A 19022-nucleotide genomic window follows, 5' to 3' on the forward strand; every position below is an offset into this window, starting at 1 on the left:
TGTGTGTGTGTGTGTGTGTGTGTGTGGTTGTGCGTGTGTGGTTGTGCGTGTGTGGTTGTGTGTGTGTGTGTGTGTGTGTGTGTGTGTGTGTGTGTGTGTGGTTGTGCGTGTGTGTGTGTGTGTGTGTGTGTGTGTGTGTGTGTGTGTGGTTGTGCGTGTGTGGTTGTGTGTGTCTGTGTGTGTGTGTGTGTGTGTGTGTGTGTGTGTGTGTGCGCAGCTTCCTCCTTCATCTAACTCATAAAGAATCTGCAGTTGTTTGTTGTTGATCAGAGGTTGTTGTGGTTGTTGTCATTTTTAGCAGTTTGATGATGCTGCTAAAAATGTTGTGAGGAATAAAGTTGAAGTATCTGGAGAAAAGACTGAGGACGTCCTGGACAGGCCGGAGACGTGTCTCTGTGTGATCATGTGCTTTCATGCAGCTCAGGTTCCTCAGATAGGAGACTTCAGTTGTTCAGAGTGAGCGAGCGGAGTGCGACATGTTATTTTATTTTGAAAACCGTCTGTTCCTTTACCCAGAGCTGCTCTGTTCGTCCGTTTTTTCTCTTTGATATTTTGCAGTTTTGAAAACTTGATTTCAAATGTTTTTTTTTCTTTTCCACTCCAAAAAATAACTGTGTTGTTTTTTGTTTGGGAGGAGAGCAGCACTGAGATTTACCTGAAAGCATCAGTGAAGTTCAGGTATTTTTAAAGTTCAAAAAACTTTATTAAGTAACTTTTTCTTTTAAATATATAATAAATGTTTTAATTCAAGTCGTTCTACATTTTTGGTCAAACAAAAAAAAATCGTGATGCTGTGAATTTCATCCACCAACTCTCTGCTCTGCAGAATCTCATCAGTTTCGTTTGCTCGTAAAATGTGAGACTGTCGAAACTTTAGTTTTTTCCTGAGAGTCTAAAACTCCATCGATGGACGAGCAGCGAGTTTTCTGAGTTGACACAGGAAACAGCTGTTCGTTTCTCACTGGACTCACCTGGACTCAGCTTCACCTGCTCAGTGTTCACATGACACCACAGGACGCTTAGAGGACGGCCTGGTGTTTGTGTCACTCTGGTTTCTGGTGGAGGGATTTGTTTTTCTTAAATTTGTATTTTTGTACACGTTGAAGAAACTTTTTCGATGTAGAAGTTGTCTGGAGGCAGACGTCTCGCAGTACAGTTCATCTAATCTCAATCTAATAAAATTTAAGTTCAGTCTTTATAATTTCACCTTTACATATTTTAAACTTTGGTTTATTTTTCAAAGAAAGATTAGAAGACTGTACCTGAACACACCAAAGTCAAATGAATTAGATTTTCATCAGCAGCCAGAAACCTGACTGGATGATCTGCTCTGAAAATCATCCTCTGAATTAACGTGCTGAATTCACCTCTTCAGAATTAAAGTCCTGACAGGTTAGGTTTTAGATCTAAGCTGCTCTGATTCACTGGTTCATTTTCATTCATTCATTGATGAATGAATGAATTTCAGACACCAAACAAACAGAATCATGCATGTTTGAGTGAAACTGATCAGAGCTCTGCCCTCCTTCATCCTCCTCTCTCTTCCCCTCACTTCCTGTCAATTATCTGCTTTGATTTTTCAAAACAAAAGTAAAAACGTAAACGTGTCCAGACAGAGACAGAGACGTTCAGGGCGAAGCTGCAGTTTGTGTCTTTGCTGCTCAGAGACGCTGCTGCTTCGGATTGTTCAGTCTGCAGCGTGGCGCGTCAGAGCTGCCGGAAGTTTGGCGGTTTTATCTTCAAAGTAAAAGCGTTGAGATGCTGTTTGGACGTTTTAGGCTAAACAGACCACGATTGTGATTTTTGAACACGGAAGCTGTGAGTTGAATATATTTTAAATTTAAACTTTAAAATAAACATCAGTGAGTGGACTTCAGTGGACATAATGGACATGTTGTCGGGCTATTGTTAAAGTATTGTAAGAAACAAAAGTAGAGTAGAAGAGCCTGTTTGATCGGGTTTTAAATGTGGCCGATGAAGCTGGTTTTAACTGATCTTATAAAGACAGTTCTGTTCAGGTCCTGAAAAACTGACTTTCTTTAAAAAGTTTTTTTAGAAAATCGGTTGGTGCAGTTTAATTCAAATGATTCTGACTGAAAACTGATTTTATCTTTAAATAAGAGACTGGGAGAAAAACAAACGCGATTTAAAACAAATTGATTTGCACAGAAACAGGCTGAGGACACCATTTACAACCTGATCTTATGTTTCATACAAAGGCCTTAATTTAACAGCATCAGTGTAGTAAATGTAAACGTGGTGTAGCAGAAGTGCAAATGACCTTAAAATGGAAATACCACAAAACTGTACCTAAGTACTTTCTACTAATTCTAAATTCTACTACAGTGTTGCTCCCATAGAATGGACCTACAGCACCTACTGTCATTTCAGGTTTAATGTCCCGTTACAAGATTTGAATTGAAAATTGAACGACGGGAGTATTTTTCAAAAGCTGCTAGTCCGATGGCTTAAAAGTTTTATTGTGAAAAGGAAGGCAGGAAGTGTTGGTGGCGTTGCGCACGCGGTCTTGATGCTGGCGGTGCGTCAGGCTCAGTCCGGTCTGGGTCGTGTCGAATTGGCTGCGTCTGTTGGTTCTTCGCTGCGGCGGGGAAATACGATGCGGATGCGGAGCAGTGGCGGAACCGGAGCCCGTGACCCAGTTCAGTCCAGGACCAGAGCCAGGCTAGCTGAACCCTGCGGCCCGGCACGGCTCGGCTCGCAGACGGCATGACCGCAGGAGCGGCGGTGGTGGAAGAGAGTGCGACAAAGACTCCGGCCGCCGAGAGAGGCAGTTAGCCGGCAGCTAACAGCGCAATGACCGCGGAGGGAAGCGGCACGATCCGCAGCCGCATCAAGAACCTGCTGCGCTCCCCGTCCATCAAACTGAGGAGGAGGAGCGGCGCCGCGCGGCACAAAGAGGACCTCCGAGACAAGGTGCGCGCGCGCTTCAGTATGCGTGCACACACACACACACACACACACACTGATCAGCTGCTGTGGAACGAGCTGTTTATATCCATGACAGATTGATTGTATTTAATTAGTGATTATTGATTTCATATTGGCCTCATTGGACGTCACAGCGTCACCAGAGGATCAGGTGTCAATCAGTGTCCTCATCCGTCTCATTACGTCTTTATGTTCCTCAGTTTTTTCCTAAAAATGTCCCACTTTGTCCCGGTTCCCTAAACGCGTCCTGACTTCCACTGTGGAGGAAACACGAGCACGAGCCAGAGTCTGATGTTTGAATCCACACGTTCAGTTTTATTATACGCTTCACTGCGCGCGCGCACACACACAGGCTGCTGCTTCCATTCTGCTGTGTTAGCATATCCCCCCCCCCCCCCCCCCCCCCCCCCCCGCCACACAAACACAGACACAGACAGACACAGAGACACACACACAAACACACAGACACACACACACACACAAACACAAAGACAGACACACACACACAGACACACACACACACACACAGACAGACACAGAGACACACACACATAGACACACACACACACAGACAGACACAGAGACACACACACACACACACACACAGACAGACACAGAGACACACACACACACATAGACACACACACACACACACAGACACACACACACACACACAGACAGACACAGAGACACACACACATAGACACACACACACACAGACAGACACAGAGACACACACACACACATAGACACACACACACACACACACACACACAGACAGACACAGAGACACACACACACACACACACACACAGACAGACACAGAGACACACACACACACACACACACACACACACACACACACAGACAGACACAGAGACACACACACACACAGACACACACACACACAGACAGACACAGAGACACACACACACACATAGACACACACACACACACACACACAGACAGACACAGAGACACACACACACACACACACACACACACACACAGACAGACACAGAGACACACACACACACACACACACACACACACAGACAGACACAGAGACACACACACACACACACACACACACACAGACAGACACAGAGACACACACACACACACACACACACACACACACACACACACACAGACAGACACAGAGACACACACACACACATAGACACACACACACACACACACACAGACAGACACAGAGACACACACACACACAGCCATGCTGCAGATCTCTGCTGTGCTCACTTTGTTCAGCTGAGCTGGAAATAATGAGGCAGCAGCTTCATTTTCAGGTTTCTGATCATTTTCATTATTGATTTTCAATCATTTGTTGGATAAACATCATGGAGAAGACGTCTCTGAAGAGACAGAGACAGGTGACGGATACCTGGGTCAGGTTAGGGTTAGACTGTCCACAGTGAATGGAAGTCAATGCAGTGTCCCAACAAGGAAGCTGCACAGACTCAGCACCTGCAGCAGCAGCTCTAACAGTTTGTGTAACAGTGTGTCTGTGTGTGTGCGTGTTCAGTCACACATGCAGTCTGTCAGGATCCAGCCAGATGCACACAACTGTCACTTCCTGTCCTCAGGTGTCGTCCATGGAACTGGGACACCTGCTGAGGGTTCAGTGCAGTCAGCTGATGTTTGCTCATTATGTTCGTGTAGTTATATGTTTAACTGATTTCAGGTCAGTTCAGCTTCAGATTTCAGAAACAGGTTCTTCTGATGTGACAGTGAGTTTGAATGAATGATGGGAGATCAGATCAGCTGATGCGGAGGACCCGGTGTGAGTTAAACTCATGGTGTGTGTCTGTGCTCGACTCAGCAGCAGCTTCAGGTCTCTGTGTTGAACTGACTCTTCTGTAACAGCTGTGAACTTTGAACTAATGGTTTAACTTTAATCCAGCGAGAAGCTTCAGGTTGAGCTTAAAGAGATTGAATCAAAGAGCTGAGCTGAACAGAAGCTGTGGAGCTGGTCGGTTCAGTCTCTGAGCAAAGAGAAGAAACAAAGGAACGAAGCAATGACAGCAGAGAGGCCTGGGGCTGGGGGTGGGGGTGGGGGTGGTGGTGGGTGTGGTGGTGGGGCGGAGGGTTACAGGGTTTTGTACAGTGAATGGTGACTGATGTGCTCTGGCTTCATGTCACAAACTCTGCTGCTGCTGTTCACATGATCAGCTGATCACAGTAAATATCAGCCGGCTGTTGTAGAAGGAAACAGGAAGTGACGTGGTGACAGCATTTCAGTGACTGTTCCAACGCTTCGTGAGCAGAAAGATTCCTGAGGGTCGGTGAGTCAGCAGGTCGGTCAGGGCTCAGGCGAACACCTCTGTGTGACTCAGCTGTTACAGTCAGCTGATCGTTCTTCTTCATGTGTTTTATCAGTTTGAGCTTAAAGTGACACAAAGTGTTCAGTTTCCTCCACAGAGAGACACAGAGCTCAGAGATCAAACCAGTGAAAGCATGAACAGTTTGGTGCAGAGGGAGGGAGAGTCATGTGACACACACACAGCAGAGTACAGCACAGACTCAGTGCTGGAGTTTGATGTTGTTAGCTTAGCATTTAGCTGCACAGCACTCCACCTAACCACAGTCAAGCCTGCTGATTACATGCTAACGTGCTAGCAACCCAAAGGGTCCCGCCTGCAGACGAGTGGACTGGAGTCTAACTGGGAGTTAAACCAGTGTCGTCTGGTTTAGAGTTGGGGACACGATGGACGACACCACAGTGAGACTCGCTGTGGTTAAGTACAAGTCGTGTTTCCAGGACACGTTTAGCAGCATGGACCATGAAGTAAGTGTGTGTGCTGTAAACATGTGTGTGGCCTGGGCTCTGGGCCGCGACTCTGTCTGTGGCTGAAACACCTGAAGTCACTGCACAGCCTGAACTGAATTCTGAATGAGAGAACTGATGAAGACTGAAACCAGGTGAAGGTGAAGTTTAATCCCACTGCTACCAGCGTCTGCCTGTAACCTGTGACCTCTGACCTTTGTCCTCCAGGTGACCTTAGAGAAGGTTCTGGGAATCACGGCTCCAGGGAACCGAGCTCTGGCCTGCGACCCCCGAACTGGACTGTTGGCCTATCCTGCAGGGTGAGTCGCACTCATACCGTAAAACGGAAACTTCACTGATAACAGCTGGACCGTACTAAAAGAAGCTGAAGTGTGTGTTGAAGATGTTAAAAATTGTGTGAAAGTTTAAAGTGTCAGTTGAAGTTTAGGTGCTGAAATGACCTGAAGTACACTGAAAGGAGTTGAACTGATGGATTCCACCCTGAAAGAGTTAAAGTTTGCCTCTGAGCTGAAGTGAGACCAGTGGAGATGAAGTGTACTGAAAGGTGCTGAGGTGGGAACACTGAAAGTACGAGAGCTGGCTGGAGTCTAAGACCTGAAATCAGTTGAAGTGAGGTGGAAGGAGATGACGCATCCTGCTGATGTTCAAATGTTTTAGTACGAACCTGAAACGAGTTGAATACGATGAAGAACGGAGGAAAGAGTCTGAACACTGATGAACTTTAAAATGTTTTCAGAATCATTTTAGACTCAAACATCAGCACGATGAGCGCTTTTACTTTTTACCTGAGCAGCGTTTTGAGTTCAGGACTTGTTAGTGAATTATTCTCAGACGGGGAGATTTCACTGTGGTTCGATCCACATCACTGTCGTTACTCTGAGGCTCAGTCTGCAGACGCTTCATGCTCAGGGCTAACAAGCTGACATGATCAGATTATCAGATTAAACACATCATGTGTTTAAAGAGGCAACACACACACACATTCTTGTCTTATCATCTTTGTGAGGACACTCACTGGAATAATGCACCTAAACCTGATTGTGCTTCACACATACCACAGGACACCAAATCTCAAAAGACCTGGAAATTCATGTCATTCGGGTCTTGAGGTGTCAGTGGTGGTTGAGAGGGGAGGGCGGCCTCAGATGGTTTTAGGGGTTCTTGACAAAGTCTTTAGGGTCACATGGGTCTGCGGGGCTTCTGGGAGCTGGCGACGGGGTCTCTGAGCTGTGGTGGGGGGAGGGGCTGAACCCGGCTCATCCTGTTTGTTTCTTAAACAAACTTGTTTTGAGCAGAAACGAGTCAATCAGTCAGTCAGCCGACAGATCAGCTGACAGATCAGCTGGATCGTTGATGACTTTTCAGATCAGTTCTAACGTCAGTGTGAAGGATCGACTCGTTATCAGAGCTCCAGCCTAATGAAGATGCTGCTTTCATTCCACACACTAAACAATCAACAGATTCATCAATACTGAAAATGATCAGTTTGCAGGAACAGGGAAAGATTTTTACTGAGCTCTGAGTCAGCAGCAGTGTGAAGTCAGAGGTCAGAGGTCAGAGGTCACACTCTGCTCGTCCCAACACACTTTTATTTTCCTGGATGAGTCTGAGTCCAGAGGAATCATGGGAATGCAAGAGCATGAGAGGTGGAAGCTGTCCATCTCCCAGAATCACTAGTCCCACTGAGCCGTCCAATAAGCTGCAAGCCTGGGAGGAACGGGGGCTGCTGATTGGCCGGAGCTGTCGGTCAGAAAAATTCAGATTCAGTTTACGGATGAAAAGACGAAGGGAAGTGGGTCAGTGGAGCTACGAGGGGGGAGGAGGAGGATGTAGGTTAACGTGTAGAGAGGGAGACGATCACCACGGCAACGGGTCACACACACACACATACAGTGGAGTAAATTGTCCCACGGAGCAGAACAATACAGAGGACATGTTCTCACTGATGACACCGTGTTGTGTTGTGTTGTTCACAGTGATGATGACAAACAGAAACTGAGAATGAAAGAAAGAACAGAGTGAAGAAATGGAGAGAGAGAGAGCGAGGCGCTCGCTCGCTCGCTCTCTCTCCCTGCTGCATTGCAGATGTGGTTCAGGCTGCGTCAGTGTTCTGTGGAACAAACTGTACCTGAACACACACATTACACTGCTGCAGAGTGTGTGTGTGTGTGTGTGTGTGTGTGTGTGTGAGAGAAATCTGATCAGGATGAAATACACTTTACACCAGAGCCTGAACGCCACACAGAACAGAGTGTGATCTGCATGCGAGGCAGCAGCCAGAGGCTCACCCATCCGTCTGTCTGTCTGTCCACCCATCCGTCTGTCTGTCCGTCCACCCATCCGTCTGTCTGTCCGTCCACCCATCTGTCTGTCTGTCCATCCATCCATCCGTCCGTCTGTCCGTCCGTCCATCTGTCTGTTTCTCCGTCCATCTGTCTGTCTTTCTGTTCCTCTGTCCTCCCGTCCTTCTGTCCCGTTCCACATCCACACGATTCCTTCAAACATTCACTCTGACTCGATGATGAACTGAGTAGTTTGTGTAAATGTTGGACCTGAGAGTTCATATGTGTTGATTTCAGATTTCTAACTTGCTTTGTGTTTTGTCCTCGTGGTTTTAATCCCATTGTTCTCTCTGGTCTTTAGTTGGACCCCGTCCCTCAGGAAGCTTCAGGTTTTAGAAAACAGTAGAAAAGTGTGTGTGTGTGTGTGTGTAGCACTCAGCTGATTCTGCATGTTGACCTGCATGAACAGGTCTAATCAGATCTCTGAGAGTTTCAGATGTGCAGAGTGATCCCTGCACTCAGACTGACAGAGCTCTGTCTCTGCTACGGTGGCCCAGAAGGACAAAGTACGCGCAATGGTTAAAGCATCCCGGAGCATTTGTATGAGCAGCTGCTGAACATGGTGGAGACTAAACACAGAGCTAAAAGACAGGGACCCTGGACTAAGAGTCCTCAGGTGGACTCAGAGACCACTCCAGATCTCAGAGACCTTGGTGATCTGTAGCTGCTGCATGTGGAAATGATCTTTATAAGATGATGTCTGTGTTGTGTGAGACCAGTTCAGAGAAGCCAAGTGCAGAACACAGAAGCAGAGGCAGGGAACTGGAGCGGCGGGGGCGGGGGGCAGGACGGGGCGGGGGCGGCAGCGGGGCAGTCCTGGCTTGTGTCTGTGCAGCGTCTCTGAGACCCGTCCCCCTTTGAAGAATATTTCCAGTTCTTTTGTTTTGTTCTCATTTTTTCATGTTACTGTTTTTTCTGATTTTTTTTTGGAATTTTAAAAATCTATTTAAATTAATTTTTTTTAATGAATATTTATAATATTTTTATGAATTTGTTTCTGTGCCAGCGTGTTTGTAATGAGGACGGGGTGGAACAGATCTGAGTGTCAAAAAGCCCTCTGTCGTCCAGCAACCACCTCCCACCAATCAGCTGCAGCGATCAGACGGTCACATGATCTGCAGTCCTTCTGCCCCCCTTTCTCCTGGGCCTGGTCTCTGTGCTCACTTGAGACTGAACGCTCTGTGTTCTGATTGGCTGTTCAAAGAGACAGTGATGATGTCACAGCTGAGATCATCACCTGGAGTCAGAACAAACAACCACCTGTTTCTCTGTTTGTTCTTCTCAGAGGTCAAAGGTCAGAGAGGACTTTGATGTGACACCTGCAGCACTTGTACTGGCCTGACTTCAAACACACACACACACAGTACATACGTACACAGACACCGCCTTTGATAAATAAGTTACTGGTTTTCATGGTGTGTAAATACAATGTAGAGTGTGTGTGTTTGAAACTGTGCTGACAAAAAATTGAGATGATTTTCACTGTCGTGACTGAAATATGATGAAGTTATTTGACGTGTGTGTGTGTGTGTGTGTGTGTGTGTCTGTGTGTGTGTCTGTGTGTGTGTGTGTGTGTGTGTGTGTGTGTGTGTGTGTGTCTGTGTGTGTGTGTGTGTGTGTGTGTGTCTGTGTCTGTGTGTCTGTGTGTGTGTGTGTGTGTCTGTGTGTGTGTGTGTGTGTGTGTGTGTGTGTGTCTGTGTGTGTGTGTGTGTGTGTGTGTGTGTGTGTGTGTGTCTGTGTGTGTGTGTGTGTGTGTGTGTCTGTGTGTCTGTGTGTGTGTGTGTGTGTCTGTGTGTGTGTGTGTGTGTCTGTGTGTGTGTGTGTGTGTCTGTGTGTGTGTGTGTGTGTGTGTGTGTCTGTGTGTGTGTGTGTGTGTGTGTGTGTCTGTGTCTGTGTCTGTGTGTCTGTGTGTGTGTGTGTGTGTGTGTGTATGTGAGCACAGAGAGAAGGACAGAAACAACAGGCAGCAATGTTAAGGTTTTCACCAAGTCTTGTTTAAAAAGACTCAGTTCAACAGTTTGCACTCATGCTCTCTCACACACACACACACACACACACACACTCTCTCTCTCTCTCTCTCTCTCTCTCTGCTGTATAAACAGTGTGCAGCTTTAATGAGTCTGTTTGGTGACTCAGTCTGTCCAACAGGACTGAGACTGAGACTCAGTGTGATGGAGCTGGTTTGAACTGTTGTGTAACTATGACTGATCCTTACAGAGACATGTTAGACTCATAAAGGTGTGTTTGTACAAATATACATAGAAATACCCACATGACGGTATAAACAGCTGCGTGATATATGTGATTTACACATACATGATAAAGATAAAAGGTTTCCTTTTATTTCGACTGTTTTCTGAATGAACTTCTGTCTTCAGTCGAACAGAAACACGTCTCTCTCGTGGATCCACAGTCGTCACATGTGGCAGCAACAAAACTTCATTAATAAAACTGGGTATTTATGAACGCCCATAAATAAAATGCAGCTCTGAGTGTGTGTGTCTGCGTGTGTCTCTACAGGTGTGTCGTCGTCCTGCTGAATCCTCGGAAGAACAAACAGCATCACATCTTCAACAGCTCCAGGTGAAACCCCATCAGCCAATCAGCTCTCAGCTTGTGACCAATGTAAAATGACAAACTCTGTGAGGAAAAGTCACAGTAACACACTGCAGATGTGATGTCCACATATTTGTGAGTGTGTATTTATACACAAAGCGATGTGACGTGAGCAGCGGTGTAACCAGCTGTGATTGGTTAATGAGCCGAACTCACCTTCAGTCTGTTTTTTTCATTCGTCCTAAAGAAACAAACAAGTCACTTTAATGAAGATTCAATTGTGGCTTTGTTAGTTTGAAACAACTACATCTCCCATGAGTCATAGCAGCAGAACACGGTTAAACTGTGGATGTGAACTGTATGACAGCAGGCCTCTGAGGGCCAATCAGAAACCGGTGTTTCCTGTGGCTGTGATCTAAAACCCTCTGTGTGTTTGCAGGAAGGCGATCACCACGTTGGCCTTTTCTCCTGATGGGAAATATGTGGTTACAGGAGAGGTGAGTGTCGCTGCTGATTTACAGCTGTGTGAACATCTGGATCCATCACAGAGCCTCAGTCTGAGGCCCAGTGGTCTGAGGTTCCACCTGCAGGTCTGCAGCTTTCTGTCTGTCTGCTCTGTGTTTTTATTTAATCATGTTCACTCTCACCACTCTCCACTATAAAAAAGCTGATGACAAACTGTGAACCTTGTAAAATCAGAGAAGCTGAGTCCGAAAACATTTGTATTCATTTCCCTCAGAGCGGCCACATGCCGGCGGTCCGGGTGTGGGAGGTGTCAGAGCGTCTTCAGGTCTCTGAGCTGCAGGAGCATAAATATGGCGTCTCCTGTGTGGCGTTTTCTCCAAATGGAAAATACATCGTCAGTGTGGGATATCAACACGACATGATGGTCAACGTGTGGAACTGGAAGGTACCTGAACGACAGGCCATTGTTTGTGTGTGTGTGTTACAGGTAGAGGTTTTTGGCTCAACCTTTTTTGGTGACTGAATATTTTCACTTTTCAACAACTGGATTTCACTCACATTCTTTTACTTCAGTCATATTTTCAGTTCAGGAAACTTCATTGTAATTTTTACTTTTACTGAAGTAAAGAGTCCGAGCACTTCCTGCACCTCTGCTGACAGCTGCACTGTCCAACATCAGAGGTCAAAGGTCAGTCCTTTACCTCAGACGGCTCAGCTGTTCAGCCTGAGGCTGAACTTTCTCCTGTTTATAGTCATAACTGCAGAAAAACCCACTGACAGGAAATATTATCAGGACCTTTCCATCCAGGACCTGAGTCAGGCTTCGACCGCACACGAGAAGCTGAGAGCCATGTTGTGTTGTTGTGTTCAGCTGTCAGACTCACCTGAATGACTGACTAGGGGGTGGGGACACCTCAGCTCACAGGAGCTTGACCTCTGACCTTATGCACCTGAGTCTTATTGTGTTTGGTTTTGACCTGCGAGCTGCAGACAGACAGGAGCAACGAGAGAAATCTTCCACTTCATTTTTATTATTATTCTTATTTCAGAATGTCCAGACCAGGCTGGAGATGCTGTCTCTAGGTCCTGTCTCATTATGTCTTCAGATAACTAGATTTTTCCCATAAACCACTGCTGTGCCCGTCAAGCTGGAGCTTGACCGTGATGTCATCTGTGACGTGATGAGTGTTGTTTGTCTGCTGACAGAGTTTGTTGGTGTTTGTGTCTGTTTACAGAAAAATGTCGTCGTTGCAGCCAATAAAGTTTCCAGTAAAGTGACGGCCGTCTCCTTCTCAGACGACAGCTCGTACTTTGTAACTGCCGGCAACCGCCACGTCAAGTTCTGGTACCTGGACCACGCCAAGACCTCCAAGGTTCACCTGCGAGTCAGTCACCTGTTGATCAGAGCGAATGGCGTGGTGACTGTGTGTACTAATCATTCTGTGCGTGTCCAGGTGAACGCCACCGTCCCTCTGCTGGGGCGTTCAGGGCTGCTGGGAGAGCTCAGGAATAACTTCTTCAGCGATGTGGCGTGTGGGCGGGGTCGACAGGCCTCCTCCACCTTCTGCATCACCTCCTCAGGTCTGCTGTGTGAGTTCAATGACCGACGACTCCTGGACAAGTGGGTCGAGCTCCGGGTGAGTCGGAGCGCCGCTTTCACAGAGATAGGAACGTTGTCCCCACCTGTGCAGTCCGGCCCTGTAGGAGGCGGGGTCTGAGGATGATGATGTTAGTTACTTATGTAGTTTTCACATTATAGCAGAGAACGAGGCACCTTTGCTGCACGCTGATCAGAGCTTACAGATGTCCTGCAGCTTTGTCCCAGTGGTCACTGACAATACTGCAGCAACAGAATCACCAAACTAATTTTCCCTTCAGGTCACGGTTCTACAGACACATCTGTAAAACTGTGTGTGTTCAGCTGAGTTAGTACTATAAGAAAAAGAAAATCGGGAGCCATGGTAACAGGCTGCACACGAGTGTGAGAGCAGACTCTCTGCTGGATGCTCGTTATTTCATTTACTGTTTAATGATTTCCATACGTCACTGTGTAAATGTGCTCTAACGTCAGGTTCCTCTGCTTCCTCCTCTGCTTCCTGCGCAGAGAGTCGATTCTGCCTCAGTAAGTCGTCATCTCATCTGGACTCAGTCACTTTAGCCAGAAACATCCATGACAGCACAGGCACCGAGGCACTGACAACAGAAAAGGATTCACGCCTGAATCTTTATCCTCACTGGCTGAACTGACTGACTCAGACACGCCTACTTCTTTTTTTCTTGTCCCATTGGTCGATTTCACTACACGCCACTGCCACTCATGAGAGTGACATATCACCCTGTTCACCCTCCACATGCCAATTCACAGACGGCCATGAACGCAGCATCAGTCATCTGCAGTGTCAGTACTACAGGATCAGTAATGCTGTGTCAGCAGTGCAGTGCTGAATACTGCAGTGGTCTTCTGCAGTACTGGGACCAGACACCGCCGTCTTTGTGTGATTCACGTCCCACGTACATTCTCTAACTTCATTTACATTTTCAGTCTCTGTTTCAGAGACACAGAGAACAGAAACATGTTAGGCTCCAGACGTCCTGCGTCCCCTCAGCTTCAGTGTCTGATCAGATCTGAACCTGTTTCAGCTTAAAATATAACAAAAGAGAAAATGTTTTACACTGAAAATTTCAGTGTAAAACTTAGGCCAAGGCACTGGTTCAAATAATGGCTTTTATTTTGAAGGGTTTACCTCGGCCTCAGGGACGGCTTCCTACAGGAAGGAACAGCAGCACGAAGTATGTCTAAGAAAACATGAAGAAGAAGTTTCACACATTCCTGCATTAGGTCACAGAGATGAGACCGTCATCAAATCATTTACGACAGAATCACATTTTAAAGTTTTTTAAAAAACAGATGAAAGGAAATAACAAAAAATACAAATAGACAAAAACATTAACAGACCAGGAACAATATGAATGTATTGGGACTCACTGTTCCCACATAAATACAGAAATAATATTCAAATATAGTAATGACATTCACAAAATGTGGTAAGTTATGGAGATAAATTCAAACTGGTGGCTGGTTTAAAACCTGCGTGATACTGAACTCCAGCTGCTGAAGGTAACATTAGCTCCACAGTCTGACATTCATCAGGCTCTAATCTACCTGGCGACGCCTTTGACAGCTACAGGTCAGCTGCTCTTAGATCAGCATTCCTCCTCCTCAAACCACAAATAACAAAGACACTGGAGAACAGAGACATCTCTTAATTAGCTGCTCTAAATTTAATCGTAGCACGGAAACAAATGGCTGCTGATTAAACTGCCCACAGCTCGTTAACTTATCGTTTGTTATGTAAGGAATAGTTAAGCTAGATCATTCATTAGTTTTATATTTTGTTTGGAACAAATAATCATTCAGCTGTGACTCTGACCCTGAAACCAGGATCTAACCTTCATCCAGCTCGTTGTCGAAGTGAGGACCGGACAAACTCACGCTGGTCCTCACAACGATAGCTGTACCAGAACACACACTTGCATCATCTCCATGGTGTCCTCATAACTCTGCACTTTGACTTGATCACACTCCACACAGTCCATGATGGTGTGATTCTGACTCACCTGTCTGTCCACCTGTCTGTCCTCAGACATCTCAGGCCACCTGTCTGTCTGTCACAGACGAGCTGATCTTCTGTGGTTGTTCTGACGGGACGGTTAGAGCTTTCAGCCCGGTCAGCCTGCACTTCCTCTGCACTCTGCCCCATCCACACTCCCTGGGAGCTGACATTTCCAGTTTGGTGGATGCCAGGTAACACATACCAGGTAGCACACAGACACACCTGACAGGTAACCCACACAATGGGTGCAGGTGTAAAGCGCTTTGAAACAAAGTTATGTAAATAAATCTGAATTGAACTGAACTGAATGTAACAGATTCACATTTCAGCCCACATTTAGAATCAGGATCAGCATCAGAACCAGGATCAGGATCAGAATCAGAACCAGGATCAGGATCAGGATCAGAATCAGGATCAGGATCAGAATCAGAATCAGAACCAGGATCAGCATCAGAACCAGAACCAGAATCAGGATCAGGATCAGGATCAGAATCAGGATGAGTCAGTGAAGCTGAGCAGGAGACAGACTGACGTCGCACACACATCTGGAACATAAAGGAAAATCATTGTGTGTAATTCAGCTCCTCCTCCTCCCCCTCCTCCTCCCCCTCCTCCCCCTCAGTCAGCTGTTCTCCTGCAGGTCGGAGGCTCGGTACCCAGACACCGTGGCGGTGACCTATGACCCAATCAACCACTGGCTGTCCTGCGTCTACAACGACCACAGTGTTTATGTTTGGGACGTCCGAGACCTGCGGGACCCCCGAAGGGCTGGAAAACTGTACTCCGCCCTCTATCACTCCTCCTGTGTGTGGAGTCTGGAGGTCAGAGGCTGTGTGTGTGTGTGTGTGTGTGTGTGTGTGTGTGTGTGTGTGTGTGTGTGTGTGTGTGTGTGTGTGTGTGTGTGTGTGTGTGTGTGTGTGTGTGTGTGTGTGTGTGTGCTTGTTTCAGGGCTCACACCTGGTTTTAAGGTTCATGGTAGAACCAGGTTGGTTGCCATTTAAATACAGAGCAGCTGAGCACCTCCTGCCGTGTCTCCTGCAGGTGTACCCCGCGGGGGCAGGAGAAGGAGGTGGTGAGATGCGTCTGCCCCCCGGCTCTTTCCTGTCCTGCTCCTCAGACAACACCATTCGACTGTGGAACATCGACAGACACAACGTCCTCAACAGGAACATCCTGAGCCACGTAGGACAACACACACCTTTACCTTACACCTGTACACCTTCACCTACACCTATACACCTACACCTGGACACATCAACTACACCTGTGCACCTCTCTAACACTGTGTGCGCAATTATTAGGCAAGTGAGTATTTTAACCATATCATTTTTATGCATATTTTCCGACTCCAAGCTGTATGTGTTTAAGCATGTCAGGTGATGTGTATTAGGGTAATGAGGGAGGGTGTGGCCTAAGGACATAAACACCTTATATCAAGGTGTGCATAATTATCAGGCAGGTTCTTTTCCTGTGGGATTTCACTGAGATGGATTCTTTCAGAGCGATGCAGCAAAAAATGATCACAGAAGCATCAAACTGTTGCAAATAATCAACAGGGTTGAAAAAAAGACGCATTAACTGCGTTAACAGTGCTCAGAGACGTGGCCAAAGGAAGGAAGGAAGGAAGGAAGGAAGGAAGGCTGAAACCCGACCACCACTGAACAAGACACAGAAGCTGAAACATCACAACTGGCCCACGAAATATCTGAAGACAGATTTATAAGGTTTTATGGAGACGAGAAGAGAGCGACTCCTGACGGAGCAGGTGGATGAGCCCGTGTAACACACACACACGGTGGAGGTGGGGTCCTGCTGTGGGCTGGTGTTATTAAAGATGAGCCGGTTGGAGATGGACTCAACCTACTGCCTCACTTCTACTTTCTTAAATATTCAGATTTGAGGTTTATTAACATTTTGACTGTGAACGCTGTCGTTGCACCTGCATGCCTCACCTACACCTGTGCACCTGACTCTGGCATCTGACCTCTGACCCCAGGACCTGCAGAAGATCATTTACGTTGACGACAACGTAACGAGCCTCATGGACACAGAGAGCATCACAGTTGCCAGCGGCAACACAGAGAAGACGGGGTCATCGGGCTCAGAGGGGCAGCAGACTGACCAGAGCAGGGCGGGAATCAGGACCCTCAGGGTCAGTCCTGATGGGAAGCACCTGGCCTCCGGAGACCGCATGGGGGTGCTCAGGTGAGGAGGGGGATGGGGTGTGCGTTGATCGCAGTACACATACAGTCTAACATGCGTGTTTGTATGATGTTTGTATGACATTTGTATGACGTGTGTGTTGTAGGATCCATGATCTGGACAGTATGGAGGAGATCCTGAACGTCCAGGCTCACGACTCAGAGATCCTCTGCCTCGAGTTCTCCAAACCCGACACAGGTGAGAAGCTGTTCTGTCCCAGTGTTACAGGATCACACAATATCACAGTACCTGTCTTCAACAGGGGGTCCGTGACCCCTAGGGTGTCCGCGGAGGTACTGCAGGGGGGCCGTGAAATTTTTGGTTGATTAGGCAAATTTTTATGTGTATGCTTGTAGGGGGAGCCACAGCAGCATATTGAACATGGTCTCTGTCTGTCAGGTCTCCAGTTATTAGCCACGGCCAGTCGGGACCGCCTGATCCACGTCCTGGACGCGGGCAGAGAGTACAGTCTGGTTCAGACTCTGGATGAACACTCTTCCTCCATCACCGCCGTCAGATTCGCCGGTCAGTCTCAAAACCTGGTCTCACCCAGTCTGTCGTCCAACTGGACAGATAAGTCCACGTCAGATCCATCAGCAAAGGGAAACGTGATTTTACTGTGGTTCAGTGTGGGTTTGAGGGACCTGACGGCTGCCGGCAGTGAATACGAGTGAAAACAGTTCATTCATTAACTGCTGATGTTTATCCTCTGACATCACCTCGTTCTTGTGTCCATCAGCCAATAACGGGAAGGTGAGGATGATCAGCTGTGGAGCCGATAAGAGTGTCTACTTCCGCACTGCTCAGCAGGTGAGACTTACACCTGAAGGACATCACTGTCTGCAGGGCGCTGAGAACACCTGTCCACTCACCTGCAGCGCAGGTTTCTTACCTGAAGGGGGAACGTTTCCAGAGTGGACACATCTGTCTCAGTGTGGTCAGGTGTGGACAGATGTCTCAGTGAACACACCTGTCTGAACTGAGACACCTGTCCACACCTGTCTCAGTGTGGACACACAGCAGGTTTCTAACGCGCTGCCCTCTGTTCTGTTCTTCCTGTCATGGCGAATGATGCTCAGGTGGAGGCGGGGTTAGAGTTCACTCGGACTCATCACGTCGTCAGGAAGACAACTCTGTATGACATGGACATCGAATCAACCAGGAAGTACGCGGCAGTGGGCTGTCAGGACCGCAGCATCAGGTAACACACACACACCTGTCTGACAGAATGTGTGTGTGTGTTAATCCACCTGCAGCTAAAACAAACATGTCTGCAGCAGGATTACCCAGCATGCAACAGGAGGAGGATTAAGATTAACAGCACAATGCTGTTTTCTTCTCCTTCTCCTTCTTCTCCTCCTCCATCCTGCTGTTTCTATTTTTTTCTCCTTCATTGCACAAAACATAAAAACTCTGATGGTGCGTTCAGGTGCTGTGGGAATCTTTGCCTCCTAAAACCTGACAGTCAGCTGAGAGACAGGAAGAAGACAAGACAAGAATTCATGATCCTTTTTTCTCTTTATCAAAATTACAAACATGAGATAATTAAATGTTTTGAACAATCCTTGTAAAGTGGAGTTAGGCTGGAAGGTTTGTGTGTTTTCAGTGTAGAAATACACACACACACACACTGTGGTGCTTGATCAAGGAATTGAACCGGCGACCCTCTGATCTGTGGGCGGCCCAAAGTCCAAAGCTGCGCTCTGAACTTGCTGCTTTTACTTCAGTAAAATACAATGATGTAAAAATCAAAAATGTAAGATAAGATAAACCTTTAATAGTCCCACAGTGGTGAAATTACACGTTTTATTTTATTATATATTTGATATTTTTGTTCATTTTTCCCTTTTTAACATCACTGACCACAACAACAACAAACAAACAAATCGCACATTGATCCACATGCTTGCCTTTGGCATGATGCTGTGATGTCTGTGAAGAGGCAGCTCATGACGGTTGTCACGTCACTGACTCCTCCTCCTCCCGCAGGATCTTCGACATCAGTAACGGGAAACAGAAGAAGTTGTATAAAGGCTCTCAGGGAGAGGACGGCACTCTCATTAAGGTCAGTCACTGCTGACACTG

The 19022-nt window shown here is 46.9% G+C and overlaps 1 protein-coding gene across 2 annotated transcripts in view; it reads left to right on the forward strand.

Moving 5' to 3' along the window:
• Positions 1-2457: 2457 nt before the first annotated feature.
• The window catches only part of mapkbp1 (mitogen-activated protein kinase binding protein 1), a 26147-nt gene continuing 9582 nt past the window's right edge, over positions 2458-19022 (forward strand). Inside the window, exons 1-16 of one of the 2 annotated variants that reach the window (XM_041060485.1) lie at positions 2458-2934; positions 5966-6057; positions 10621-10683; positions 11096-11153; positions 11396-11566; positions 12357-12494; positions 12576-12758; positions 14766-14926; positions 15358-15556; positions 15777-15917; positions 16732-16940; positions 17044-17135; positions 17337-17462; positions 17677-17747; positions 18017-18138; positions 18927-19002. In XM_041060485.1, coding sequence (XP_040916419.1) covers positions 2815-2934; positions 5966-6057; positions 10621-10683; positions 11096-11153; positions 11396-11566; positions 12357-12494; positions 12576-12758; positions 14766-14926; positions 15358-15556; positions 15777-15917; positions 16732-16940; positions 17044-17135; positions 17337-17462; positions 17677-17747; positions 18017-18138; positions 18927-19002 — 2022 coding nt within the window. In that variant the 5' untranslated portion in view covers positions 2458-2814. The remainder of the gene's footprint in view (positions 2935-5965; positions 6058-10620; positions 10684-11095; positions 11154-11395; positions 11567-12356; positions 12495-12575; positions 12759-14765; positions 14927-15357; positions 15557-15776; positions 15918-16731; positions 16941-17043; positions 17136-17336; positions 17463-17676; positions 17748-18016; positions 18139-18926; positions 19003-19022) is intronic. The other variant, XM_041060484.1, reaches the window with a different exon arrangement.

The sequence above is a fragment of the Toxotes jaculatrix genome, chromosome 17, assembly GCF_017976425.1.
Source record: "Toxotes jaculatrix isolate fToxJac2 chromosome 17, fToxJac2.pri, whole genome shotgun sequence".
Lineage (NCBI taxonomy): Eukaryota > Metazoa > Chordata > Actinopteri > Toxotidae > Toxotes > Toxotes jaculatrix.